At 42.7% G+C, this 20,759-nt stretch overlaps 1 protein-coding gene across 1 annotated transcript in view; it reads right to left on the reverse strand.

The window, feature by feature from the left end:
- TARBP1 (TAR (HIV-1) RNA binding protein 1) overlaps positions 1 to 11,378 on the reverse strand; it is a 35,165-nt gene extending 23,787 nt beyond the window's left edge. Inside the window, exons 1-9 of the mRNA XM_048935263.1 lie at positions 10,544 to 11,378; positions 9,445 to 9,542; positions 8,176 to 8,245; positions 7,220 to 7,368; positions 6,610 to 6,662; positions 5,240 to 5,337; positions 3,393 to 3,528; positions 2,420 to 2,516; positions 1,223 to 1,312 (exon numbers count right to left, since the gene is read on the reverse strand). Of these exons, the coding sequence (XP_048791220.1) occupies positions 1,223 to 1,312; positions 2,420 to 2,516; positions 3,393 to 3,528; positions 5,240 to 5,337; positions 6,610 to 6,662; positions 7,220 to 7,368; positions 8,176 to 8,245; positions 9,445 to 9,542; positions 10,544 to 11,375 (1,623 nt within the window). The 5' untranslated portion in view covers positions 11,376 to 11,378. The remainder of the gene's footprint in view (positions 1 to 1,222; positions 1,313 to 2,419; positions 2,517 to 3,392; positions 3,529 to 5,239; positions 5,338 to 6,609; positions 6,663 to 7,219; positions 7,369 to 8,175; positions 8,246 to 9,444; positions 9,543 to 10,543) is intronic.
- Positions 11,379 to 20,759: the final 9,381 nt, after the last annotated feature.

The following is a 20,759-nucleotide window of genomic DNA, read 5'->3' on the forward strand; positions in this document are numbered from 1 at the left end:
AACTGATTTCTTCTTGGAGTAATTTTTCATGGAAATTTGCATCTTATGTACATATCTTACAGACATATACCTAGAAATTCAAAATTCACAATCCCACTCTACATGCTAGGCATATTCTTCCCTCTGAGCTTACCCTGTTATTCCTGCCTGAGCTGTGTTTGCATGCAAAGTGCAAATCAGAGGCAGCTCGTACATTTTTTGGCCCACATACTGGCCATACAGAGACTCACATTATCTCCAACAATACTCTCAGAATTAAGGGAAAGGGTGAACGTGCACCATACTAGAAAACTATCACCCTTTAGTTTGTTCCATTAGATGAAATTTTACAGAAGCAAATTTAAGGAGGAGGAAAAGAAAGCAGTCACAAAGATGATAACTTATATATAAACATTATATAGAAATAATTGTCTGGAGAGCCTGCTAACCAAGAACAGCTTCAGCTATGGATGTTACACCCACGTGATATCCTTAATAAAAGCAGAGAGGAAAAGCCCAAGTCATGGCTCTGTGAATTCCATGGATGCCCTGCTTCGCAGATTCTACTTTATGATACCAATGATTTAGAAGAGAGAGCGTGGATCCCTGGTGGGAGAGGTTACAGATACTGGCACAGGCTTACCAACTGTGAATTTAGTTGCTACTGTAATGGCAAACAAAGCAGAAGACTGGGGCTGCAATGATACAGAAAGCTCTCAAAGGACAGTATTTGGGGACCAAAAGACTCAGTAAGAACTGATTCTGATATGCATTTTGGTATGCTTACATGTAAAAACTGCAATACTAGATATTCTAGTGATTAAGAACAAGACCCAGTTGGTACACAGAAGCTCTGAAGAAATTAAAAAACACTTTGCCTCAAGAAAGACCTTCTTCTTCCCACAGAAGTTCTCAATTCTGCAGAAGAGACAGGTCATCTTCTCCCCTCCTATTACCTTTAACAGCTATGATGATACAGCTTAGAATTCTTTAGTTTTGAATCTGCTGAGTATTTTTTTTGTATGGTTAGCATTAACGCTTCTATGGCATTAAAGGAAAATCAGCTTTCAAGCAAAACCCTTAGGACTCCACATCCAGAAAACTCAAATATGCCAACGCAAATGTTGATAATAAGTTTAATATTACATAAGCAGTAATTAATCATGCATTTCTATTGGTATTAAAAAGCTTTGGTGAACATAAAAGTAGCTTTGGTGAACATAAAAGTAGCTTTGGTTCTCACCTCTACCCATAACGTGGTATCTCTCCTTAGGGACTCCTCTGGTCTAAGGGACAAAAGAAAGCTGGCAACCTCTGGAAGAGACACTTTCTCCTGAAAAAGTGAATGAAAATTGTACATTATGTTGACAGCTATTCAATGGGTAACACCTACTTGATGATTCAGGAAGTTGCTCTCATCTGACAAATGTTGCAAAAGAAGGAAGTGATCTTTCCTTTCCACTGAACACTCATTTTTGGTTCTTAGGGAACAACCTTACCCTTAGGAAGGAATACAATTGAGTTCCTCCAGCATTAAAATTATACAATGGTTTGAGTTGGGAGGAACCATACAGACTGAAGTCTCAACACCTCTCTTCCTGAAATCTACCTGAAAATTAACAACTGGCTAAAAGAACTGTGCTATCCATTATTAAAACCTTTTAAATTAATGACATAACTCAGTCACCGTTAAGCACTATTTCTAGTTCTGAAAAAACAATTCAGTTCAACACGGAAGCTCATAACTGAGGGGTAATGCTTAGAGTCCACTCATCTAAGCAAGCATGTTATAACAACATAAATCATCTGTCTACTGAATGAAGTTTTTGCTACTTCAACATTTACAACAGCTTTATCATTCTGATATTAATACTTTTATTCTTTTAGGTATTTAGGAACTAAATGAACATTCATAACTGTTAAAATCATAGTTAATACAGCATATGTTATAATAGGGTACTGTTTTACAACCAGTGCATGAAAATACTAAAGAAAATATCAACTAATAAAACGTAACAAAGAAACCCCTCATCTTATGAAAATTAAAGTTAACAGAAGCTTAGCCATATTTAAGTTTTTTTTTTTTTTTTTTAATGATAAGGGTAGTGAAGCACTGGAATAGGCTGTCCAGAGAGGAGGTGGATGCCCCAGGAGACGTGCAAGGTCAAGCTAGACAGGACTCTGAGCAACCTGATCCAGCTGTAGGTATCTCTGTTCACTGCAGGAGAGTTGAACTAGATGACTTTCAAAAGAAATCTCATCCAACTCAAATGATTTTATGACATAAGTAGTTGCTTAAAAAAAAAAAAAAGGCAAATCCAGAAAATCAATTGCTCTGTGTTCTGTCTAGGAATTCTGTTATACTCCGTTTAACCAAGAAAAGCATTAGTGCATTTCTACCACATCAGCAAAAAAAAACAAAACAAAACCAAAACCTCACCACGTCTGTCAAATGCATGGCTGTTTGAAGAAGATAGCACTGAGCAGCTCCACGCAACAAAATCTGATGTGTAATCATGGTACACTGAAGGACATCTCTGCAAATAGGAAAAATATGTAAAAATATGTAGAACAAAACATTGAGGATGTTCAAAAGCATCTTATACTTGCTAATTACTATTTTCAGTATGTTAAATTGTATTTAGCAACACATTCTACCAGATATAACACAATCACGGTATGCTCTCTGATTCAGGCAACCTGAAACAAAGAATCTCTATGGTCACATCAGTTCAAACTGATAAACGTTTGCACTTATTTCTCTGTCAGAGAAAGAAAATAGATATGCCAACAAGTTCCTAAACTGCAGTGAAAGAAACTGAAGGAAATCCACTGCTCTCGTCAGCAGATAGGTCTTGACTTTTTCTTTGTAGCCTAAGGAATAGTGATTAAAAGTGAAGTTTTATTGCAAAGTTTAAATTCACTTAGACTGGAGTAATCACTGACTTTTAACATGCCTTGAAAATGAATAAATGCACTTACCAAACATCAGTAGATACAAGAACAAGGTGTGTGCTAAGAACTTAAGCTGGCCTTTTATTTACAGGTCTTTCAGACTCTAGTTTTGTGGGCTGGCTTTATAGCCTCACCTACCATTACACAAGGTTTTAATCTAATTAAAAGATCAGATAGAAAGTAGAGAAGACTAAGGAAAAACAATGCCAAAAAAGAAGTGATGGCAATTGTCTGAAAACACTGTTTGCTTTTTATTTTTATTTTCTTTAAGTCACCCTGTGGTATGAATATTTAGTTCATCAATTGCATTCTTCTGTGAATCAGACATAAAGGAGATGGAATCTTTCATTATCACAGACAACCAGATCATCCCAGAAATAAGAGATGAACTAAATTCTGGCTCTAGGAGTTCAGTACATATCCTCACAAGAAGTCTGTAAGAACAAAGTGTGTTTTACCTTAAAGCATGAAGTCCATCAGTGCCCAGTACTTTAAATGCAGGGATGTATGCTAGAGCCATAGAAAGAAACAAAATGGGAACAGCACACCAATGCCGATTTGTCATCTTCTGAATAAACTTTAACAGGAAACCACCTTAAAATAAAAGTAAACAAAATAAATCAAGTGCGATTTCCTTATCTCAAATGCATTTAAATGAGAAGGACTCAGAGGAAGAACATTAGCATCCCAGAGATCTTTCTGCATCAACCTCATAATGAAAGAATCCTTATTCAACTTCTTTAGCGCTCTGACTGGTTCTTTTGAACACCCCACTGCACAGACTGTGACCAGAAAGGTCTGGCACATTGTTATCCATCATCCAATGGCACATTGGATAAGCAATTGGTTGAAAGGCCGCAGACAGAGGGTGGTGGTCAATGGCTCTATGTCCAGGTGGAGGCCGGTAACAAGTGGTGTCCCCCAAGGGTCTGTCTTGGGACCGGTGCTCTTTAACATCTTTATTAATGACATCGATGAGGGAATTGAGTGCACCCTCAGCAAGTTTGCTGACGACACCAAGCTGAGTGGTGCGGTTGATACGGTGGAAGGAAGGGATGCCATTCAGAGGGACCTCGACAGGCTGGAAGGCTGGGCTCAGGTGAACCTGATGAGGTTCAACACAGCAAAGTGCAAGGTTTTGCATTTGGGCTGGAAGAACCCCAGGCACCTGTACAGGCTGGGAGGAGTGGTCCTTGAGAGCAGCTCGGCAGAGAAGGACCTGGGGGTCCTGATGGATGAGAGACTGAACATGAGCCAGCAGTGCGCTCTGGCAGCTCGAAAGGCAAATGGGATCCTGGGCTCCATCAGGAGAGGGGTGGTCAGCAGGGACAGGGAGGTGATTGTCCCTCTCTACTCGGCTCTTGTGAGGCCCCACCTGGAGTACTGTGTCCAGGTGTGGAGCCCTCAGTACAAGAAAGACATTGAGATTTTGGAAAGGGTCCAGAGGAGGGCGACTAAGATGATCAGGGGGCTGGAGCACCTCCCCTATCAGGACAGGCTGAGGGAGTTGGGCTTGTTCAGCCTGGAGAAGAGAAGGCTGCGGGGTGACCTCATTGCAGCCTATCAGTACCTGAAGGGAACCTACACCCAGGAGGGGAGTAAACTCTTCAAAAGGGCTGACAACAGCAGGACTAGGGGAAATGGTTTTAAGTTGAAGGAGGGAAGATTTAGGTTGGACGTTAGGGGGAAGTTCTTTACTAGGAGAGTGGTTAGGCCCTGGAACGGGCTGCCCAGGGAGGTTGTGGATGCCCCGTCCTTGTAAGTGTTCAAGGCCAGGTTGGATGGGGTCCTGGGCAACCTGATCTGAATGTGTATGTTTGGTGGCCCTGCTAGGCAGGGGGGTTGGAACTACATGATCCTTGGGGTCCCTTCCAACCCGGGTGATTCTGTGATTCTGTTTGTTTTGGTAACTCAACCTAACAAGCCAAAGAATCCACACCACAGAATGTCAGTTCTGAAGATTTCTTTGAGTAGTGCTGCATTAGCCAAACTGCAAAAAGCTCTTAACCTTCAGAACTGAGGTTTATCTTTTTTTTCTTCTAATAAAATAAAGTAAGCACGCTTCAGTTTTCCTTAAAACAATTTTGTAGCTTTTTACAGCAGTCCCTCAAAATCTTTGAGGAATTCTCTCTTCAAAAGTGGAAATTCCACTGTCAAAATGAGAACTACTACTTCTTTCCCCTCAAGTAATGTGGAAAAACTGTGGCAAATGCACACACGGGATATGGAAAATGGGTCTGTAGTTTTAATTTGACTTCTTAAAATAAAAAAAAAAAAAAAAAGAAGAGGTGAAAAGGAAACTTACCTTTTTCTTCTTCTGGAAGAAGCATCAGATAAGTAGCCAAAAATTTCTGCAGCCTCATTCCCAAAGGAGGACAGGCTCCCATTAGCTGACTTGGTGTCCTGTTGGGTTTTAAATAGGAAATACACAACTGTCGTGTTAGCAGCTACAAGTAGGACTGACCCTAAACAAAAATAAAATGCAGCTCAGAGGTAAATTCACTACAGAGACTGTTCCAACAGGGCACTGAGATGGAGTGCATTATCCTGCTCCCTCCACTTTGCCCAGTGTTTCAACAGCATCTGGCAAATACAGAGATGACGAAGAAAGTTACTGAAATGCCAATCTGCCTGGACACCTCCAAGCACACAGTATGTATCAGCATACTCAAGCATTCAAGCACAGCCTCTAGTTTCTCAAGGCTGGGATCATCCTGTGTTAAGCTCACATTAAGAAATGGCACTGTGGATTCAACACTGTGCCTGCACACATGATATGCGACAGGTCTTTGGGTAAAACAGGTCAGCAAGGCCCATGGAACAAAATCAGAAAATTCTCTGAACAGACATATACAGCCTCAAAAACCTGCCAACCAAGGATTAGCACAAGGCAATCACAAAATTCTACAGTTTTCTCTCCTACAGCTTGGCATCAACCCAAACAGCTTTGTATATTCCTGGTAAAATCAAACACATACTTCTCCTCTACTTTCAGCAATATCCCAACATATGTTTTATCAGAAGTACAGAAGCTAAGACAGAAGACTCATGGATTAACCTAGCACCATTTTAGATCACCAGCTGACTGTTCTTCACCCAAGTAATTTCAACTGGCAAAACGTGCTTTCAGCATGTTATTTCCCATTCTCAGCACTCCCTCTGTAACTAACACAAAGAATTTAAGGTCATCAGTAGCCTGAAGGTATCACAATTCAGAACCCTTCCAATTTTCATCTGTTTTTATTTGTTTGGTTTTTTATATATTTATACCAAAGCAGGTCACTGTCATCTCCTGACCTCAAATCTGCTGTATTTTGGAAAAAAAAAAAATTCTATCAGTTATGAATTTGCAACACCTTCCAAACACAATTTAAGAAAAATAAAAGATAGCCATAGCCATTCCAGCCATTTACCATGCCTCACTTGATTTCCAGTGATTTCTCACTTGATTTCCAGTGTTAACTGGGACCTTATGGCAACCCTATGTTGCTGAAATTGAATCTGCTTCATCTTACAGCCACCCATCTTTCCTGAGAAATTCTTTACCCATGAGTTTAGTAAACACCATTTACTTATTAATGTTTTTTTCTTTACCCAAGATTTTGCTAACATGCTGAAATGAGTATTATTAGGACAATTCCAATAAACACTGCATTTAATAAATCAGTGGCTTACCTACTATAAAGGGAACTTTCTGAGAGGGCATCCATTAATGGTCCAATAATAAACTGAGAAAAGAAGAACAACACTGGCTAACTGTATACTTGCAAAGCACTCATAGATTGAGACAAACTAGGATTACTTCATTTCATTTTAGAAGTAGAGACAGAGAGCCAGAATCCTTAAGTAGGAGATATTGCACGCAGACTTGACTAAGTTCACTTTTTATTCTGTTCAGCCAATTAATAATGATTAATAATTTTGGGGAGGGCCAAGGTCTGTGGAAATCTGAAGCACCAACCCTTCTCCTGCTAATTTAACTTCTGAAAGAAGTTTCAATACAATGGTAACTTTAGAGAACATTTGTCTGAAACGTGAGTGAATGACTACACATAAAAATGCACTCCTCTCTAGCCAAGCCATTTAACAAGTGATATTATATTTGACACCAATTAAAAATACAGCTGTCATTAACACGGCTACATCTGTTATTCTGTGATTCTGTGATAAGAGGGTATTTATACAGAATGCATTTAATTGAAAAAGCTACTGAGGCAACTGGTGTTACAACATATTACAGGTTAGAACATCTGCTTAATCTGGCAAGTAATGCCAAGCCTCTTACCTCTGAAAAACCAAGCGAATTTGGAAGATGCTTTGTTTCATAAAGCTCCAAAAAATGAAGAACTCCTTCCTTTGTCAGTGATTTATTCTCACTCTCAAACATTCTTTTATAGATGCACATGTGCCACGATGGGTGAAACAACCAACAACCTGTTACAACAGCAAATTCTTCTAAATTAACATAGAATCAACAGTGACACACCAGCATAATCCCTAACCAACTCCATGTTTTAAGGAAGTGTATTAAATACACAACATATTGACACTCTGGATAACACACAATGGATTTCAAAAAGACTATTACAGCTATTAGCTTTATAAAAATGCCTTACTAAATCCCCTAGGCAAAAAATATATTAGCATGATTCCCAAAATTTATTCCAAGCTTCATCAGTCACAAACGAAAATGACTACAAAACAGAAGAAACCATGTTTCATCCTTTTTATTACAAGTCTTCTTGTCCAAATATTGTATTTGCCTGCAACACTTTCTCATTTGCCATTATTCTACTTTAAAAATCTGGGAACTTGAACTTCCACCACTTTGCACTAATTAGACTAGCCCCATTTTGCCCTGTAGCAAATCCCACCACATTGCTGGCTCCTTTTATTCATTCTCTTTCCTCTTCCACTGAGGCTTTCTTTTCACCCTCCTCTTTCTACAGAGTTGCACAGGTGACTTGTAAGATCTACCTTAAGAATTCCTGACTTTGTTTTGTTTTCACAATAGCTCAAGTAAAACAAAATACAGCAGGAAAGGACCTTTTAATTAGGTTTAGTGGCATGAGGAATTAAAATGCAATTTTGTCATATGGTAGGATTTCTTGTTGTTGCACCACAGAGCAGAAAAGCACCATCTGTAAAACTTAGCAAAGAGCTGTTATAACAACATCAAAGAAAAAAAATGAGACTTAATTGCCTTACATTCATGAGATGTTTCAGAAAATGATGTCTTACCTTTTTCTCCTGATATAGCAAGCTCATATAAACTGTTTAATTTAGGTAATACTGGCTTTATGACATGGATCTGAAACGTAAATCAGATGCAACATAAGTAGTCTGTTTATTACTCAAACCTAAGAATCAGCACTTAGACATGGGGTGGAATTTACTATCAATACACTAACACAGCAATTGACAATACAAACAATGCCTGTGCAACTGATCCCAGGGCTGGTACATAGCACTGAATTACAGTCTGCCACTTAAGATGAACTGATGCTGCTCCCCACTACTGTATCTTCAAAACAAGACTTCCCAACAAACAACTATCCCATTCATCAAATTATAATGTGAAGGTTTCTGATAGAAGAGCACAAAACTCTAAAGACAACCATTTTGATAAATACTATTTCACTCAGCTACAGGAAAAATAATAAATAGTGTAAAATAAGTAAGCTACAAAGAGATGGTCACAACTGACTATTGCCATAACATCACACAACTGCAGAGGCCTCCTTCTATCCAGTACTCCGAATCAAGAGCAGAATTACTTCTGCTCAAGTTCACAAAGTACTTTACTACAGAATCGTATCGCCCTCTACTGAGAAGAAGTTATCAAGCGCAGCAGCCTGATTTGCACAATGGATCAGGTTAGCCATGGTCCTGAAACAACTTACAGCCCAGGTTTCCCTTTCTTAGTTCAGTCCAGAGCTTTAATCAGAATTCTTTCACAGTTGGAATAAATTCTAGAATTTTCCTCTAAATAAATCACGCTTGCTATATTCCAGATACTGTATAATCAAAGAATATTATGATGTTATAATTACAAAATAAACAAGAGAGTTAGGCAAAGCAGACTACGATAACAAAAGAGAATAAACAGAAAGCTTACCCCTATCCTGGGCTTGCTCACAAAACTCCAGCAGAGCAGATCTCCAGAAGAGATCCTTCCCCTCTGGTAGCCAGCTCTTAAATAGGTCTAGGAGGGGTGCAGCCTGGCTCCACCCCTTCCTGCAGCACAGGTGAATTGCCTTCACCTGTGCTCCTCTGGCTGACCCATGGCTCACCTCAGGTGATCAATCAGAGGTTCAGGCTGTGACTCAGCAGTTCCCATACAGATACTCAAAACAAGAAGAGGCCCGTTAACATTTAGATACCTTCCAACAAATATTTAAAAAAAAAAAAAAATCAAAAACAGAACCAAAGAAAACCTACAGTATAGGTGCCAAAAGAAACCTATCACATACAAACTATGGTTAAGCACAGGTTCTGAGGCATCCTCACCTGGTTTCCTTCCAAAGTTTCCATTATCAAAATGTAAGTTTCCCAGAACTGCAGGAGTTTCTCATCCTCCTCAGCAGACCACCAAAACAGACTTGATTCTAAAAGCAACAAAAACATATAATCAGGCACAGTTCCTCTGGAATCCATCCTGCAAAAGATTAAATTCAACATCCTAAGATAGAAAGAGAGCCTTTCTTCACCCCAACTTCTACAGAATTCAGTTTTAAATGATTGAGGCCACCACAACAAACTCTACAAGCCCACAAGCCTTTGGTTATAATTCCCATGTGACTGGTAGAACATATCCAAGTGGTCTTGCAGGCTGAGAACAAGCAGGACACAGCATGCCTCAGCACCCTGAGGTGTATTAGAGGAGAGTTAAAAAAGTGATCCAAGGGATGGAACACCTTCTCTGCAATGAGAGGATGAGAGAGCTGGGGCTGTTCAGCCTGGAGAAGGCTCCAAGGAGGACTGAGAGCGGTCCAAGGGGGCTATAAGAAGGGGACAGCCTCTTTAGCAAGGTGTGTTCTGACAGAACAAGGGAAAATGGTTTCAAATGAAAAGAGTGGAGATCTGGGTTGGATACAGAGCTTTTTACAGTGAGGGTAGTGAGTCACTGGCACAGGTTGCCCAGAGAGGTGGTGAATGCCCCAGCCCTAGATACATCCAAGGTCAGGCTGCAGGGGGCCCCGAGCAGTAGGGGCCCTTGTTCACTGCATGGCAGTTGGACGAGGTGGTCTTAGAAGGTCCTTTCTAACTCAAACGACTTTACAAGTCCACAATCCCATCAGTCCAACACAAACCAGGGTCTGGGACTCACCCAATCCAGCCCAACCACTCTATGACAACGATTAAAGTCGGTCGGTGCGAGTCTCAAGCACCTCATTAAGCACTCTGACCCTTCTGAAGTTGTGCTAGTTCTGCAACAGGGGCTCGGGAGGACGTCCTGCTCTTCCACACAGACACAACCTTAGGGCCCAGCCCTGCCCAGCCGCCCCCCACCACCTCAGTTTCCCGAAGAGAGGCAGGGCCGAAGGAGAGGGACGAAGGCCCTATACTGCCGGCTCGCACAGACTCTGAACGCGACACGGGGCCGTACCGTCCGGGCTGTCCGAAGGGCAGCGCAGGCAGGCGGCCTGACCGCCGCTGAGGTCCACGGCGCGCTTCAGCAGGTAGCGGGCCCTCTTCCGACACAGCCCGTCCCGCTCTGTCAGCCCCTCCTGCACCAGCCGCCAGAAGCGAGGACACAGCCGCGCATCCGCCGCCGCCCCCAGGCCCCGCGGCGGCAGCAGCGCGTCGGCCAGCGCGCTCAGCGCCAGCAGCGCCCGCCCGGCCCGCGGCGTCGGCCCGCCACCCAGCAGCCCGTCCCACACGCGTCTGAACGCCGGCCCGTTGCCGCCCAGCGCCGGCAGCAGCCGCCCGGCCACCAGCGCGGCCGCCGCTTCGCCTTCGCCCTCCTCGCGCACCAGCGCCAGCGCGACAGCCGCGCAGCGCGCCACCAGCGCCGGCTCCTCCAGCCACGGCGCCGCCGCCGCCAGGGCTTCCACCGCCGCCTCCGCGCCCGGCCCGCCGCCCGCCAGCTCGGCCAGCGCGTCGCGGGCCAGACGGGCGGCCAGCGGCGCTCCGCAGAGCTGCACGCAGTACCGCAGCGCGCCCCGCGCCGCCCGACCCAGCCGCAGCTGCTCCGCGCCGCCCGCCGCCCCCTCCCCGAGGCGCAGCAGCGGCCGGCACCGCTCCAGCGCCACCTCCCAGGCGGCCCGCCGCAGCGCCTCGCCTTCCGCCTCTCCCCGCGGCCCGCCGGCGGCCAGGCGCTGGAGCAGGAGGCGCAGCGCCTCCGCGCGATCGGCGGAGAGCGGCGCGCACACGGCCCGCAGCAGCTCGCCGGGATCCCCGCCGCGAGCGAGCAGCGCGTCGGCCAGCACCACCTCCATCGCGGGCGGGGGAGCCTCTCTGCACTCTGCGCAGGCGCGGGCGGGGCCCAGCAGGCGGTGTGCGCCGCTCCCAATGGCCGCGCCCAGCTGAGGACTGAGGGGAGGGGCGGTATCCCCGTGGGTCGGGGCGGCTTGCCAGTCAAGTCGATACGAAGTGCGGCTGTCGACCTGTCCCCACTGTGCTCGCTAACCCTGTCCGTCATTGCCACGTCTCCACCTTTCTTGAACATCGCTGACACTGACTCCGCCACCTCCCTCGGCAGCCTGTGCAAATGCCTCACTACTGAGAAGAAAAAATTCCTAATATTCAACCTAAACCTCCCCTGGTGCCCATTGAGCCCATTACTTCTCGTCCTATTGCAGTTACCTGGCAGAAGAGGCCAAACTCCACCTCACCACAGCCTCCTTCCAGGGAGCTGTGGAGGGCAGTAAGTTCTCCCCTGAGCCTGCTCTTCTCCAGACTGAACAACCCCAATTCTCTCAGCTGCTCCCCATTGTTCCGGGCCCTCACCAATTTTGTTGCCCTTCTCTGGACACACTCCAGGCCCTCAGTGTCTTTCTAGTAGTGAGGGGCCCAAAACTGTACATAGTATCTGAGGTGTGGCCTCACTAGAACTGAGTGCAGGGGGACAGTCACCTCCTGGCTCCTGCTGGCTGCACCATTTCTGATACAAGCCAGGATGCCATGGGCCTTCTTGGCCACCTGGGTGCACTCCTGGCTCATGATTAGCCAGCTGTCAACTAATGACCCAGGATCCTTTTGCTCCGTGCAGCCTTCCAGCCACTCTGCCCCAAGTCTGTAGTGATGCATGGAGGTTGATGTGGCCAAAGTGCAGGACCCAGGACTTGGTCATGCTGATCTTTATCTCACTGACCTCAGTCCAGCAATCCAGCCTGTCAGGCCTTCCTACCCTCAGGCACATCATTGCTTCTCCCCAACTCAGTGTGACCTGCAAATTTACTGAGGGTACACTTAATCCCCTTGTTCAGATCATCCATAAAGATATTAAACAGGAGAGGTCCCAAGACTGACCCCTGGGGAGCACCATTCGTGACCAGTCGCCTGCTGGATTTAACTCCATCTGCCTCCGCTCTCCGGGCTTGGTCCTCCAGCCAGTTTTTTATCCAGCACAGAGCATACCTGTTGAAGCCATGGGCCGCCAGCTTCAAATGATCATTTATAAAACAGGCATTCTCTAGTCGCTGAGACCTGTCCACGTGACCATGGCAGAACACAAGTCCACCAATGTGGGAAAAGGAACAAATTTTAATCCTGCTTGTTGATAAGGTTTCTGTACACTTTAACACTTTGCATGTATTTAGTTAATAAAATACCTACTCCAGAAAAAGATCAAGAAAACAATTCAGAGATACAATTAAATGTTAAGTAAAACATTGTACCTTGTTTCACTCACACAAAAACACTTTGCAGAAGAGGAATGACAGAATGTTTGAAAAAACTGAACAGAATGCTAGCAGCTGAAAACTATTCCATGCTATAGCATGTTTTGTTTGCTTATCCAGTCACTCTGATGTCTTTAGTAATTCTTCCATTTGTTACCTAAGGCACGCAGTCAAGATATATTGTTGGCACTTCTTTTAACAGGCTTGAATAAGTCCCCACAAGTTCCAGGCACATGCAGGACCTAGCTAAATGAAGCTTTAAAGGTGTGTACGATGGGTACTAATCAAAACAATAACATATCAGGTGCTTTGTTGTTCTCCATTATTGTCTGAATTCCACCTTGCCTTTATTTTTATCACAATGGGTGCAAAATCTTATCAGCTGAAACACAGCATTTACATTTGAACTGCATTACTGCAGATTGTCAGATCAGACAAGTGGATGAGGAATTCAGCTCACAAGTGGTTAGACTAGAGAGTATCTGAGTGTGATGCAGAAATCTAAAGGGCAAAAAAAAAAAAAAAAAATCAGAAAGATAGGTAAGAAGCTAAGAAAAAGAAGGGAACAGTAGGGATTATCCCTTTCTGACTAGCACTGAAAGCAGTAGTACATTAGAAATTTCTGCTGTCTGCCAGGGAATAGGAGAAAGAGTTAAAAGGGATGAGAGAGGCAAAGAAGAAAGCCATCTCATATAGATCAGTTTGTTCTTTAGCCCTTGAATGCTTGGCTAAGAGGGATAGAGGCTGAAACGTTCAAACCAGAAGAGGAATAATGTCCAGCCAAGTAGGTGATCAGATAATTTCTGTAAGTTGGCTGTACTTTCATTTTCTTATCCTCTCAATCCTGTTTAATTTCCTCCCCTACACTGCTTCTAAATCTTTCTTCTAGCTCTTTTGGGTTGTGATGCAAGTATATTTTAATCTTTCCTCTTTTAATCACAGAATCACAGAATGGCCAGGGTTGGAAGGGACCTCAAGGATCATGGATCTCCAATCCCCTGCCACATGCAGGGCCACCAACCTCCCCATTTAATACTAGACCAGGCTGCCCAGGGCCCCATCCAGTCTGGCCTTGAACACCTCCAGGACAGGGCAACCACAACCTCTTTGGGCAGCCTGTTCCAGCACCTCGCCACTCTCTCTGTAAAGAACTTAAATTATCTGTCTCAATCAGCAAAAATTCTACTTGTAAAATGAGATTCAGCCTGTCTCTTCAGCTATTACCTTCTCTGCCTCCTCCATTTCTGAACTTACTTTCCACTTAGAGTGAGTAGGGAGTTTATCTGATCCAGTTCCATTTCAGACCCTCACTGACCAAGTTTCCTGCAGTCAGCAAGATTTACTCTCACTGAAGTTTCCAACCAAAGGAAATCTATGCTTAGTCAGTTGCAGGATCCTCTTCTAGTTATCCCTTGCTTTGTAACTTCACAAATATCCAAAATAATCTTTGACTTTATACTTTCCCATCCTTTTATCTAATGCCAAAACATTGGCTTTCACACTGACCTACCCAATGCTACCAGTCCTAATTGTCCGTACATTGGACTTTCAAGCAAGTACCTTCATGCTTCATGCTTTTATTCATGCTCACACCACCTTGTTTTCCTCTCTCATTCCACAAACATGGCTTTGTTTTAACACTGACACAAACCCTAAGCTATATATGTGAACTAATAAGATGGTCCCCTGACTGCGCTTATCTTCTCATCCATTTCAACTGCAAATTTCTTAAGGTTGCAAATGATTGCCTCCTGCACCCCTGAGGACAGTCAGTGCAGTCATATGTGTAGAGAAGAAGGATAGCACTAATTGCAAGAAGCAAAAATAATAATAATAAAAATTATAAACTGGCAATATATCAAGCCACAGGGAAGAAAAATGCAGCGTAAGTTCTGCAACTGAGTTTTTGTGAGGAGGATAATAAAAGGCAGATGAAAAGGTTGCTCCAGGGATAAGTGGTATGAAAGATGAAACTTTTGTAGCCTTTCATACACCCACACTTCCCCACATAAAGTCAGACTTGTTCAGACTCTCAAGCTCGTGAAGAGCTCAACGTCCAGCTGTAGATCCAGGAGTCTCGAGCAGCCCCACCTCTTGGAGGACTCAGGGAAGCGTGAGTGAAGGCTGCATAATCTCTGCAGACAGAAGATGGTGCTGTTGTCACTGAATTGTGCCATCCACTTTTTTTTTTTTTTTTTTTTTTTTTTTTTTTTTTTTGTGAAAAGCATGCTACTGCAGATAAAAAGAAAGGAATGGAAAAAGAAAGGTATAAAAACAACGGTAACTGCCATTTCCTCTATTTTTAATTGGACAAAATAAGAGACTTAAAGAGAAGACTGATGAACGCAAAGAAAATCAAAAGAGAGAGAGCAGATCTGCAGGTTTCAAAGGTATTAGAACAGATGAAGATGTAAAAGAAATTAAGGGAAGCAGAGAAGCAACAGACTGTATTCTGGATCACACCTTCCCCATTGCCTTCAAGACACCCTGAGCTCTGATTTTCACAAATCTGTAGTATGTGGATTGTCACTGTGAGCCATAGAGGGGAAGTCAAGCTGGTAAATCTCTAGTTATAGAGAGCGCAGTGGAATGGTCTGGAAAAGATGAATTGTGAGAAAGAATCAGATATAATCCTTTGCCATCTGTCTTTATTTTGCTATGCTGCTCAACAGAGCACTGCTGAAATCTGCAGTCATTTTTTATCTGCTCCATGTAACTGAAGATCATTCACTGTACAGACTGGAATTAGAAAGCTTCCCAGTCACAGCCTGCTTTCCCTTTTGTTGACCCTGCTTGTTTTCCCTTTTTTTTAAAAAAAAAAAGAAATAAAAAGAAAAAAGAAAAGAGAAAAAAAAAAAAGTAGGACTTCCCTTTCAGCTGTAGGCTACAGCATTTTGTCTTTAACCTCTCCCCTTTGCCAGGACTCAGAGCCAGATGGCAAAGTTAAAATGGATTTTACTGTTGGCTCATGTAGAAGTAAGAGGGCTGTTAAAATGTGCACAGCCCATCCTTCTTCAGCCTTCAGCCTGAAAAGTGTGTATAGATCTGGAAGAAATGTGACAATTGAGAAAACATCTATATGGCATCACGTTGTTTCTCCATAATGGCCTTTACCTACAGATCTGCATCCAGCAGCTCATGTAAACATTACATTATTCTAAGTACAATTCTGAGTGTTTTGCTGGATTTTAGTCTATAGCGAACTCTAATGATAATGAACTGGATAAGAGGATCTGCAATAGTGGGGAAAATACTTTGTGACTCCTACATGAATATCTACTAACTGCAACCCCAGAAGCCTTTAGTCTTTTTAAATGCCTGGAGACATTACTGGGAGTAGAGCCTTACCACAGGAAAGCAGATTAAAAAAATCCCAGATATAACCAAACCTCAGGGTCCAATCCAGTTCTTGCTTATTTCAGTGAGAACAAAGCAAAATGCCATTTTATTTTGGAGAGGACAGAAAGAAAGGAAAAAGAGAGGGCACAGGAAGGGGGCTTTCACTTTTCTTACAACTCATAGGTATCTTTATTTGCAAATATGAAGGTTTGGAACTTAGTGTGCTTTCCAAATGATGAGTATGAAGTGTTTTCTGATGCCTTAGCTTAAGAAATTGCAGCTTAGGTGAATAGCTTTTCACTGGTGAGCTGTTATCCCTTCTGGAAGCATGGAGATAGCTTTCTGTGTACACCAAAGTTATCTCTGATTTTCAGATCAGTGGAGAAATTGGTCAGGCACTGGTTGAAAGCAAAATTATTTCCTCAGTGGGAAGTTTGGTCTTGAAAGACCCAAACTACTGCTGCGTTCCACCTCTGGCAGTCTTTTACATCACTGTAAAGCAAAGGAAAACAGCTTTAAAATATTCTTCCTCATCTTCCATTGCACTTCAGATTACACTGGCTTAATTAACTTCACAAGGAAAAAGCAAAAGTCAGCTGTATCAAGATGTACTTTTAACATTTTGAGCTGTACATTGGACTTCTGAGAAGTTCTTCCAAGCTTATTCTGAATTTCCTACACTAAAAATAAAGACTCATCAATTTAGCTGAGAACAGCAGCTCTGAAAGCATTAAGCAAGAAGCACTGGTGTTTGTAAAACAGCTCCTAATGCTGTTGTCTTTAATGGGGGCGGTTAATCCTCCCTGCTTTCTCGTATTCCCAGTGATTCTCTCCAAGTGGAAGCTTGCCAGTTATTCTGCAAAATTCCTGACTCACTCCAACATTATTTAGGGCCCTCTTAATTGATTGCAGGGTATCTTCAAAGTCAGAGAAGGGCTCTTGTTAGATGCTGTAAAAGCTTTTCTGAGAGGTTACAATCTCTTCAGTTTTTGCAATGTACTTTAAAGACAGTGGGATCAAAGGACAAACCCCAAGATCAGCTCATTTTTAGAAACACATCTCTTTTACAATCTCATTATAAAGACAGGGGGGTTTGCTGTAGTTTTGAACTTGGCTTTGCAGGTCTAATTTTGGTCCGTTTCCTGCCCTGTGTACAGGAATAATAAAAAAGAGTCATTTGTCTTATTGCCACAGTATTGCTTCACTCCTTACATCTCAGTCGGGTAAAAGTGGTGCTAGCGGCCTTCTGTGTGTCTGTGAGGTCCTCCATTAGAGTTCATTCAAAGCATTTTATAGACAGCAACATGGGAAGCCTCCAAGCACACTGCTGGGGCACTTGTTACCATTTTTTTACACACAGGAAAATGTAACACAATAGCTACACCATTTGAAAACCAAAATAACTGCTAGTCAGCATGTGGACTGTAGAAACACTGTAATGGCACCCAGCATTCAGAAGCTGAATCATCTCATGAAAGTATGACTATCTTCCATCAGCTGCCCAAAAATGAAGGCATCCAAAATAACCATCCTTATTGGAGATTTTAATCTTCAGATGTTTTATTGCTTGTACACCTCCTGCCAAGACAAGACATCTAATCGGTTTAATCGGTTCTTTTTTTTTTTTTTTAATTCAGTGTCAAATAGTTCTTGGAAATTCCCATTGTAGAGTTATAGCACTATATTGTAAAAAAAATAAACTCTGCTTTCTCAAAAAAAAAAAAAAAAAAAAAAAAGAGAAAAAAAAAAGAAAGTGGAGATGGCGTTTTCTAGAAGTGTTTGACCTTAGCCCAGTTCTCTTCTGGTTTCCATTGAAATTACTGCATAAATAAATGCTGAGTGAAGCTGTTTCTTTGGAGATCTCACAATCTTTCCTTTCTTTTTTTTTTTTTTTTTTTTTTTTTTTTTTGTGGGAAGCCCATTTTATAATAGACAGTCACGTTGGAGTTACATATTTAAACCCACCCTAGAGATCTCTGACAGTTCTCTACCAGCTGTGCTTTAAAAAAATGTTTTTTACAGATCCCTGTGCAGACCTGTCCTCGGATAAAAACAAAAGCCACAGAGAAAATGCCCGACTTTTGGTTAGCTCTGCATGTAAGTCCTCAGGCAAGCTATAATAGTAAGAGTCTACTTTAAAAACACCATGACTATCAGGCTGAAATCCATGTTCTTTCCATTCCTTTCTGATAAATCTCCTCCTGTACCAAAGCTCTCCTGACCACCAATGTTGCTGCATAGCTTTTGACACTGAGTGCATGAACACCAACCACTTCCATATTCTGGACTGTAAGGCAGGCTAAAATATGCTGCTGATCTGGAAAACAAACCTAAAAATAGAGGTGGGATGTGTGCACATGCAGATGTGTATAGAAGGGGAATTTAGCATTTCCCATCTCCTGATAATTCTACGTAAAGCCAAAATCCTGTTCATGCCACCATGGAGTAATAGAAATAGGAAAGATTCATTTAGAGATAGCACACAACTTACTTTTGTCTGCAAAACGGTCTTTTACATTAGAAAGAAAAATATCAGTGCATGACTTCTTTTTATGTTTGCAACAGCAGATTAAACACTTCCTTTCTCAAAAATAAATAATAATAATAATAAAAAAACCCTACAAAAAACAAAACCAAAAAACAAAAAACACCACCAACAAAAAGCAAACAAAGCCCCCTGTATCTGGCAATACTTTGGGTAAGACATGACTTCCCATGAAGACTCAGCAACATTTATTCACTGCTATTCATTCAGGACCTCAGAAGTAGCAACATAGACCTGAGAAATGAGGGAGAGGAGAGAAAGGGAGAAGATTCAAAGGAGTAATCATGCCCTTAAAAAAACAAATACATAAATTCTCTGAATGCTAACTGCTGCAAAAACACTGACAATCCAGCAGATGGTGGAAGGAGACCGCAATGTGAAAGCAGCACTCGACATTTTGATGCCGTGAGCCCTTGTGGAAGTTGCTTACTATTCGTGATGCGCCGCAGCTGTTCACAGCAGAAATAGGACCAGAATGGTTTAGACTTCACATTTTGTGTCTAGGTGAGATCATGTAAGACTCTGACTTAGGAAGTACAAAGATATGATTTGTAAGGGCGGAGCTCAGGCTTTGCTTGAAAGCCAACTGACATCACTGTCAGTACAGAATTACTTAACTAACCTGCTGGTGGCTGCTTTTGTTCTGCATCTAATAGTTGTGGAGGAGGGAGTGGATTTTGTCTGCTTTCATTTTTCTTTCTTTATTTACCTATCAGCAAGCTTTTTGATTCCCTGTGCAGCTGGTAGCTGAAGACCATTCCTGCATTATCAAAAGCTGTCCTGGGGGAAAAGACATTGCACTTTCCAGTCATGTTTCCTCCCTTAGTGTGAGCCCCTGCAGAGCTCCTGTAGGAAGCAGGTTCCTGCCATGAGTGCAGTGACATCGAGGATCCAGAAACGTCTGCTGTAATCCCGAGAGAAACAAGCTGGGGGCCTGACATCTTGCTTTATCTGGTTCATTCTCTAAATCTCTTTCTAACTTCTGTATCTTACTTGTAGCATATCAAGATATTACACATCTGAGAGATGATTCAGGCCAGGAGCATCCTAAATTTTCTGTGTAAATGATCAACACTTGCAGAAACAGAATTAATGCAGTGTACAGCTACAATTTTGGTGGTACTTTCAGTAACGAGAATGAGCTTCAGAAATGCCAGTACAGAGCTGTAGGCACCAAGGAGCCCCTCTGTGCCACTCTCCACAAGAGCACGGCATACCTCCAAGGTCTCCCATGACAGTCAGGTATGTCGCTCATCCTGCCCTTTGCAGCAAGCAAGGAAGGCTGACATGCCAACCTACTATGTACAACTAGACATGCTTGGAATCTGTCTCATGATGTAGATAATATACTGCTTTTTTCTCCTTTCAATTTTTTTGGGAGCTAAGATATTTACCTCTATCTGAATGAGTTGTCCTTCCATGCTCGAAGATGCACTGTCCCACCTACATTTGGAAGGGTTTTGGTTCTGGACCCAGCGTGTCTATTCACATCTGTGATAGCACTGACAACTGTATTTTGCTTTAGTTTTCCAGCAATGTGTGTTCCCAGGTATTGCATCTACTCCCACAGTTACTGCTCTTTTTCTTTTGCTTTGATTTTTGCCCTGTCCATCAACGCAGCAGAGTGCATAATTCTCTGCTGTCTGCGTGTCTTCTGTTCACAGCAGGTTAAGGTATTTCAAATATCATGGAAATATGTGTTTGCAAATCATGTATTACATGAGTTAGAATTTATCTATTCAGGAAAAGAGTTTGCATTGCAGAGCAAGCTATGTCCAGAGAAATAGTGCAATGCAAACTGGAGGTGTTTCTGGGAGGTCTTTATTTCATCAATCAGAGGAGGCTTTGTCTTTCATTTGCTTCTTCCTTTTGCCTGCAACTCCCTTCATTGCTGCTGGTCACATTAATGATGCCAGTTCTCAAGTCTTCCGAAAATGTAAGCAGACTGAGCCGGGCTTTCTGTGAGGTTATTTCTCCATTCACAGATACGTATTTTCTTCGTGTTCTAAGGCATTGATAACATTTCAGGAATGTTAAGTGCTGATTTGGCTTTGCCATTTGGTGGCGATGCTGTGGTAGAAATCTGAGGATGGACC

Source organism: Lagopus muta, chromosome 2 (genome assembly GCF_023343835.1).
Source record: "Lagopus muta isolate bLagMut1 chromosome 2, bLagMut1 primary, whole genome shotgun sequence".
In the NCBI taxonomy this organism is placed as follows: Eukaryota; Metazoa; Chordata; class Aves; order Galliformes; family Phasianidae; genus Lagopus; species Lagopus muta.